The sequence below is a fragment of the Zonotrichia leucophrys genome, unplaced genomic scaffold, assembly GCF_028769735.1.
Source record: "Zonotrichia leucophrys gambelii isolate GWCS_2022_RI unplaced genomic scaffold, RI_Zleu_2.0 Scaffold_1198_14318, whole genome shotgun sequence".
NCBI lineage: Eukaryota > Metazoa > Chordata > Aves > Passeriformes > Passerellidae > Zonotrichia > Zonotrichia leucophrys.
Genome location: NW_026993403.1, coordinates 1 through 8268, shown reverse-complemented (window position 1 = coordinate 8268; position 8268 = coordinate 1). Strand labels below are relative to the sequence as shown.

Here is an 8268-nt window from a genome sequence, read left to right as displayed (position 1 = left end):
TGGACTATCGTGCATTGAATGAAGTGACTCCACCGCTGAGCACTGCTGTGCCAGATATGCTGGAACTCCAGTACGAGCTTGAGTCCAAGGCAGCAAAGTAGTATGCCACTATAGACATTGCCAATGCATTTTTCTCCGTTCCTGTGGCAGCAGAATGCAGGCCTCAGTTTGCTTTCACCTGGAGAGGCATGCAGTACACCTGGAACCGACTGCCCCAGGGGTGGAAGCACAGTCCCACCATCTGCCATGGACTGATCCAGGCTGCACTGGAAAAGGGTGAGGCTCCAGAACATCTGCAGTATATTGATGACATCAATGTGTGGGGGAACAAAGCTGCAGAAGCGTTCGAGAAAGGGGAGAAAATCATCCAGATTCTCCTAAAAGCTGGCTTTGCCATCAAGAAGAGCAAAGTCAAGGGACCTGCTCAAGAGATCCAGTTTCTGGGAGTGAAGTGGCAAGACGGACAGTGTCAGATTCCCACCGATGTCATCAACAAGATCACAGCAATGTCTCCACCCACCAATAAGAAAGAGACACAAGCTTTCTTGGGTGCAATAGGTTTTTGGAGGATGCATATTCCTGAGTACAGTCAGATCGTGAGCCCTCTCTCCCTGGTCACCCGTAAGAAGAACACTTTCCACTGGGGCCCTGAGCAGCAACAAGCCTTTGCACAGATCAAGCAGGAGATTGCTCATGCAGTTGCCCTTGGCCCAGTCGGGACAGGACCAGAGGTGAAGAATGTGCTCTACTCTGCAGCCGGGATCCATGGCTTGTTCTAGAGCCTTTGGCAGAAGGTGCCTGGGGAGACTCGAGACCAACCACTGGGATTTTGGAGTTGTAGCTACAGAGGCTCTGAAGCCAACTATACTCCAACAGAGAAAGAAATTTTGGCTGCTTATGAAGGAGTCCAGGCTTCCTCAGAGGTAATACGCAGTGAAGCACAACTCCTGGCACCCGACTACCAGTATTAGCGCGGATGTTCAAAAGCAAGGTTCCTTCCACTCACCATGCCACCAGTGCTACATGGAGCAAGTGGATTGCTATTATCGTAAAGCGCGCCCGTATTGGAAAACTGAATTGCACTGGGATTCTGGAAATAATTACAAACTGGCTGGAAGGTGAAAAGTTTGGTCTCGCTGATGAAGGGGAAAAAGAAGTGACATGGGCTGAGGAAGCTCCACCATACGACCAACTGCCAGCAGAAGATACACGATACGCTCTCTTTACTGATGGTTCTTGCCACATTGTGGGAATGAACCAGAAGTGGAAAGCAGCCGTATGGAGCCCCACACAACAGGTTGCAGAGGCCACTGGAGGAGAAGGTGGATCAAGCCAACTTGCTGAACTCAAAGCTGTTCAACTGGCCCTGGACATTGCTGAGAAAGAGAAGTGGCCAAAGCTCTACCTCTACACTGATTCATGGATGGTAGCCAATGCTCTGTGGGGATGGCTGGAGAGGTGGAAAAAGGCTAACTGGCAGCGTAGAAGAAATCAGTTTGGGCTGCTGAAGAGTGGAAAGACATTGCTACCAGGGTACAGAGGCTACCTGTGAAAGTCTGCCATGTAGATGCCCATGTACCCAAGACTAGGGCCAATGAGGAGCACCAAAACAATGAGCAGGTAGACCAAGCTGCAAGGACAGGGGTATCAAAGATAGACTTAGATTGGCAACATAAAAGAGAGTTATTCCTAGCTCGATGGGCCCAGGATGCCTCAGGCCATCAGGGCAGGGATGCCACCTCTAAGTGGGCACGAGACCGAGGGGTGGATCTAACCATGGACAGTATTTCTCAGGTTATCCATGACTGTGAGACGTGTGCTGCCATCAAGCAGGCCAAGCGAGTGAAGCCCCTCTGGTATGGTGGGCGGTGGTCCAAGTACAAGTATGGGGAGGCCTGGCAGATTGACTATATCACACTGCCCCAGACACGCCAGGGCAAGCACTACGTGCTGACCATGGTGGAAGCCACCACTGGATGGTTGGAAACCTACCCTGTGTCTCATGCTATGGCCCGGAGCACCATCCTGGGCCTGGAAAAGCAAGTTCTGTGGAGACATGGCACCCCTGAGAGGATTGAGTCAGACAATGGGACTTATTTCAAGAATAGCCTTATGAACACCTGGTGTAGGGAACATGGCATTGAGTGGGTGTACCATATCCCCTACCATGCACCAGCTGCAGGAAAAGTAGAGAGGTACAACGGACTGTTAAAAACCACATTGAAAGCATTAGGTGGGGGATCTTTCAAAAACTGGGAGCAGCATCTGGCAAAAGCCACCTGGTTAGTTAACACTCGAGGCTCTACTAATTGAGTGGGCCCTGCCCAATCTGAGCCTTTGCAGAGAGTAGATGGAGACAAAGTCCCAGTGGTACATGTCAGAGGTTTATTAGGGAAGACAGTTTGGATTAATCCTGCCTTGAATACAGACAAACCCATTTGTGGGGTTGTTTTTGCTCAGGGACCAGGTTGCACATGGTGGAAAATGCAAACAGATGGAAGAACATGATGTGTACCTCAGGGAGATCTGAATGTTGGATAAAACCTGTGTAAATATCACTGTTTGCTGAATGTTATTACCATTGTCTGTGTATAGCTGTAAAATGGATGTATCATGTATGTACTTGTAGAGTTAGAATTTATATTAGTTTTAGTAGTAAGCAGACGATATGGGGATAAGGGGTGGAATGTCCTGGCTTGACCATATGATGCTTTTATCCCCAGTCGACTCATTCTGTTTATGTTGAATAATAAGTTTTGCACCTTTAAGAGTGTTCCAGAGAGTGAAGGTGGGGAGAGAAGAAGCGCACAGTTTGTTTTCAGACACTGTACTCCACTCCCCCACATTCCTGCTCCTGACTGTGTTGCCTGCGGACAGACAGCAGGACAGAGCTCTTCTTTTGCTTTTTAGTTAGTGTTAGCTAGCTGAGGCAAAGAAGTTCCCTGGACTGTGTATTTTCTTTTCTTTGGACCTCTTGGAACTGCTCTGGACTGAACACCCAGGAGAGCACCGGCAGCTGCACCTGTGGCCCACCGGGCCGGGCCAGGCCTGCGACAATTCCAGCACCAGAGGGACTGAGCAGAGACTGAGATGAGCTGCAACCCAGGGATGGGCTTTTCTCAGTTTGTCATCTCTTTTAGAGTGGCAAGGGGTCTCATTGTTTGATATTGTTTTGGTTTAATTGTTTAATAAACAGGTTTTTTTCCATCTTTCTCCAGGGAGATATTTTTTCCTCCTGGACCAGCTGGGGGGAGGGGCTGATTGGATCTGCTTTTTTTCCACCGGAGCTGCTTCGGGGGATTCTTCCCCAAATTTGGTCTAAACCTGGACAGGGCTCTAGCTGCCTCCTCCTGTCCAGTCCTGAAGTGCCTCCATCGAGTTCCTGGGCAATCCAGACTGGTTCTCCTCTCCTTCGGTGGCTGGGGTTTGAATTTAGGTGGGTGGAGCTCATCTCTGGAAAATAAATAACTATGAACAGGGACCTGCAGTGTGAGGGAGAAAGGGACACCTGCACGAGCAGCTCCTAGCCAGGATGCAGCCCCTGGCTGAGTGCTGGCACGTTGAACTGAGAAATGGTTTGATCCAGCCCTTCCCAATCCAGGCTGGGGCAGGTCTGTTCTAAAGGCAGCCCAGGGATGACACTGAGGTGCTGCAGCAGCTGCAACTGCTTGCATTGAGCAACTACAGAGGACAGGCATTAACACCCAGTGGGGATGCAAAAAGCACAGTGGGAGAGGAAAAGACAGAGAAGGCAGCAAAAAGGTGACATTTGAGACACCGAGGGGCAGACCCAGCCAGTGCCCAGCCAGCACAGCCCACCCAGTGCCCAAGGCCAGAAACTCTGCAGCTCCACCAGGGATTTATCAGGAATGTTCCCCTGACACCGCTGGGGGCTTGGTTGACATTTTCCAACACTCCCAGGTGACTCAGGTCCTATTCCCCATCCATCCATCCTTCCATCCATACATACACAGGCTGTGGTGCTGGGATCCTGCCAAGCTCTGCCAGCCTTGGGCTTGGGGAGATTTCTGCCAGCCGTCCTGAGCTCCGTAATTGTGCTCTCTGTTCCAGGAAGCAAGCAAGAAAGATTTTAAAATCCCCAAAACAAACCACAACAGACAAACCTAAAAAACCTTCAACAGCTCAACCCTGCTCAAGTTATTTCTTTAGGGACAGCTACCACTCTCCAGCTGAAATGCTGGGCTTTTGGGGAAAAAGAAAATTACATGTTCACCTCCAAATCGAAAAGGATTAAGGTAAGAGAACCTTTCAAACTAAAAATTATTGTCCAAAAGCTTTTATCTTTGCAAGAAATCTCTAGGTAAGACCAGCCTGACAGTTAAACAACTGGTTCTTCTGGTGGGGAGAAACCCTCCTCTTTAAGGGAAGCAGCCTGATAGTTAAAAGCAACTGTTTGGTCAAACTTCAGGCTCCCTGGCACAGCCTGCATTGCCTTTCCTTCCTGTTCACTGATTTACAGGCAGTACCACGGTGGCCCGGGTTCAGATGTTTGGTGCCATTCAGGGAATTTGGCATTGCCATTTCCATGTTTTAATCAAAGTTTCAGTCCTTTCAACCAGTCTTCAAATGCCAGCTTTCCTTTCTTTTACAGAAAGCTCAAGGTTCCTAGAAGACTTCTGACATCCTCTTCTGTGCTCAGAGAGATGACATTTTCAAACAGATGTTTCCAAAGTTAACAGCATTTGAAAGAATAATGAACTCAAATCCCCCTGGATTCCAGCTTAGCCCAACTCCATTCTGTGTCAGACTCTGAGATTCCCACCTCTAAGGCAGGAGCTGTTTGTGCCCCCCATCCCTCCTGTCCTTCTCCCCAGCAGCCTGTGCCTGTTTTCCCCTGGCAGAATCCCTGTCCCTGTGCACCCTGCCAGGAGCAGCTGCACACAGGCTCACATCTCCCCTTGCCCTCACCAGGGAGTTTCTCTCATCCCCGAACACGCCGATGAGAACGTCGGTGCGATGAGTGCCCAGGGCCTGCACTGCCACCACAACTGGGATCTCTGCTGTGCTCTGGGGCTGCACAATCCCACAGGGCTTGGGGCTGGAGTAGAGCACAGCAGAGTCCTCCTTGCGTTTCTGGAAGGGGCACAATGAAATGCAGCTTCAGAGGGACCTCTCAAGAAACTTTAGCCTCCTTAACATCCACCACAACAGCAACTTACACACACCTTTAAAGCTCCCCAGGACAAAGGTCAAAGGCACAAACAAAATGCAAGAATTGTAGGTTTAGCACTCCCAGGGGATCCTGCAAGGAGGCTGCCAGCACCGGCACTGGTGTCTGTGGGTGCAGCAGCTTTTCACAACCCTCTAAGATCTCCCACAGGAAAACACCCTGAGGACTAGAACATCAGCTGTTTCCTCAGCAGCTTAAACTGTCTCCTAAAGTTTACAGTTGGGTAGGATCCTGTTCTCAGCAGATCTTTAAGACTAAATAGAAACCAGCAAGGTCTTATCCAAACCCTTTTTTCCCCTAATAATCTCCTCAGGAATATTTGACAGGAGGAGGTGGATGTGATGCCAAACCTGGGGAATAAGCCCGTAGCAGCCAGGAAGGTGGCTGGGATTCCTAATGAGGATCTTCCTCTCATAAGGCACCTTCAGGTGGCACTCATCACACAGCAGCACTGGGGAGGACACTTGGAGCTCAGGAACGAGACATCTGGGCAAAGAGATGACCCCAGAACAATCAGAGATACTGAGAGAATGGAGAATGCCTACCCCCAAAGATTGTGAAATGGAGCAGAACACATTGGTCACTGTCAAATGCACATTGAAGAGCCCTACAGGGATAAATTGCCTTCTACCTTTTCCCACTCCAACATGTCTTGTCAAGGAGGGGCAAAACCTGAGAGGCAGCACCCAGAGGCTGCTAAGTGCCCCAGGCAGAGCACTTTGCCCCACAGCTGCCTCAGCCCCTCCTTTACCCAAGAAGGCTTGCAAGGACTCCTGGAACAGTCCCATGTGCCACGAGCTCTGGGGGAGCCTTCCCAACAAGGATCAGTGCTCCCTAAGGCTCAAGGAACACACAGCTCCAGCGTCTCAGTAAAAATGACTCAACAAGGATCAGTGCTCCCTAAGGCTCAAGGAACACACAGCTCCCGTGTCTCAGTAAAAATGACTCCCTTCTCAGCCATGGTGCTGTTGCCCTGCCTGGGAACTCAGCTCTTTGCCCCAGCCCTGGAGGGCACGAGACAGCAGCTGCCCCACAGAGGGGCTGATCAGCCCCTGCCAGGCCCTGCAGCTCCCTGGCTCCTTCACTGCACAGCTCCAGGCACTGCCTGGCCCCAGCTCCACCTGCTGTACACAATGGCAGCCCAGGCACTGCCTGGATGGCTCTGCCTGGCACAGGGAACAGCACCAGGGAGCTGCATCCCTCTGGGCATCACACTGACACCCACAGCAGCACAGCAGCATGGAATTCTGCTGCAGCAACAAAACGACTTTTGCTCTCAACTCTGACAACATTAAAGCTCAAAATGGGAAGCACAGGGAAGGACAAAAACTGGAGCTGACCTGCCACATCAAGGGCTGCTTTCCCCTTGTCAGACCTTGCCCTCCCAACTCTTGCTGGGAGCCACTTCCCCCTGCCATGTGCCCTCATGGACAGAGCCAGAGCCTGACTCTCAGCAGCTGCTTGGTGTGGCCCAAACCAGTGCACGGTGCTCACAACCAGCACAACTCCACCTCTTGCAGCCAGAAGGAGAGGAGGCTCTCGGGAAATTTGTTCCACCTCAAGCACCAAAAACAAGGCCAATCAACGATATCTTTCCTGGTGCCTTTAGAAGAGGGCCCAGGACCGTGCTGGGCTGTGAGCAAACGTGCTTTTCACCACGGGCTGCTGCCCAAGCACTGCTGTTCTCGTGTCCAGCTGGCACAACATGAGGGCATTCAGCAGCCCTTCTCCTTGGCAGCTGCAGCCAGCACAGCCTGGGCAAGGCAGTGCCTGGGGGAGGCCAGGCAAGGGCTGGTACCTGGCTGTGATGATCAGGGCTGCCACTCCCTTGCCAATACCCTCCAGGTCCACCAGCAATCTCCGGTAGAACTCCATCACCGTGTTGGAGCACAGGGTCACCTGGTGGAAGAGAAGAACAGTCAATTCTTCCTTCCAAAAGCTCATTACCCACGGGTGATACCCTCCAGTTCCTGAGGGAGGATTTGCCCTTAATTCTTCTGCTGCTCCATGTGTAGAGCACAGTCTCAGAGTAACAAAAGCCTTCTGCCAATACCAGATTTGTTAAACACACCTTGCTATCAGGGCACAGGTCAGCTACATTAAAACATTAGACTACAGCTCCATGCACCACTGCATTCAAATTAAGGGGCCAATTTCTCATCTGACTACAAAGACATCCATGCAGAGGAAATCTGACTTGACCACAATGAGTTCAGCTTTATAGCAGGAGGCTGAGGGCAAAGGGTGGCCCAGCAGGTGTTGGGCAGTTCATGGCTGCCCTGGGAGCCTGAGCCCAGGCTGGCCCTGAGAACTCGGGCCCCACACCAGGAGTGGGGAACTGCCTGAGGGTGGGCATTGACCAGAGGCAGAACCCTCCAAACTGCCCCAGGGTGGGCATTGACCACAGGCAGAACCCTCAGAACTGCCCCAGGGTGGGCACTGACCAGAGGCAGAGCCCTCAGAGCCTCTTGCTCTACACTGCAAGAGACAAGCCACCACAGGGACCAGGCAGAGGAGAAAGGAGAAGGATCTCTGTCTTGAAGTTCCACAAGAAAGGGTTTATTCCAAGCAAAAGGATCAGAGCCAAAAGAGCCCTGCACACTCCTGTGCAAGGGCTTTTGTACAGACACAAAGCAGGGGGTGGATACAAACAGCAAACCAAAAGGGAATCCTCAGGGGAGCACTGAGGGGATTACATCAAGTGTCTGGAGCCACTTTGGGTAAGAGGGTGGGGAGGATGGCTCACATGGGTTAATGGGGCCTCCAGGAATAGGGGAATTCCAAAGGGGTGTTGCAGACAGGGATTGGCTCCAGGTTAAATTGGCAAAAAAGGTTGGGGAACAAAAGGGGCTGGGTTTGACAGCAGGGAAAGAGCTGGAACAAGGGGCAGGGAATGGCATGAGGGACAGCTTTGAGGGAGGGTAAAACCCAGGGGTAAACCAACTCGGGGAGAACACGGGGTACAATTCAACAAACCACTGAACAAGGAATCAATACAATAAATTTGAACCGCTACACATGGCTGCAGATGTTTTGTCTCCACTGGAGCTTCCTGCAGTGAACACAAATCATTCTGC

General features: G+C 51.3%; 1 protein-coding gene across 1 annotated transcript; it reads right to left on the bottom strand.

The window, feature by feature from the left end:
• Window positions 1–1542: 1542 nt before the first annotated feature.
• On the bottom strand, window positions 1543–7090 carry LOC135442120 (hydrocephalus-inducing protein-like; the record flags this gene model as incomplete). The annotated part of the gene is made up of 6 exons (XM_064701665.1): window positions 1543–1630; window positions 3325–3453; window positions 3971–4062; window positions 4930–5094; window positions 5542–5677; window positions 6990–7090. Coding segments are annotated over 6 exons (711 nt in total), but the record flags the coding sequence as incomplete, so codon positions are not given.
• Between the last annotated feature and the right edge of the window lie 1178 nt (window positions 7091–8268).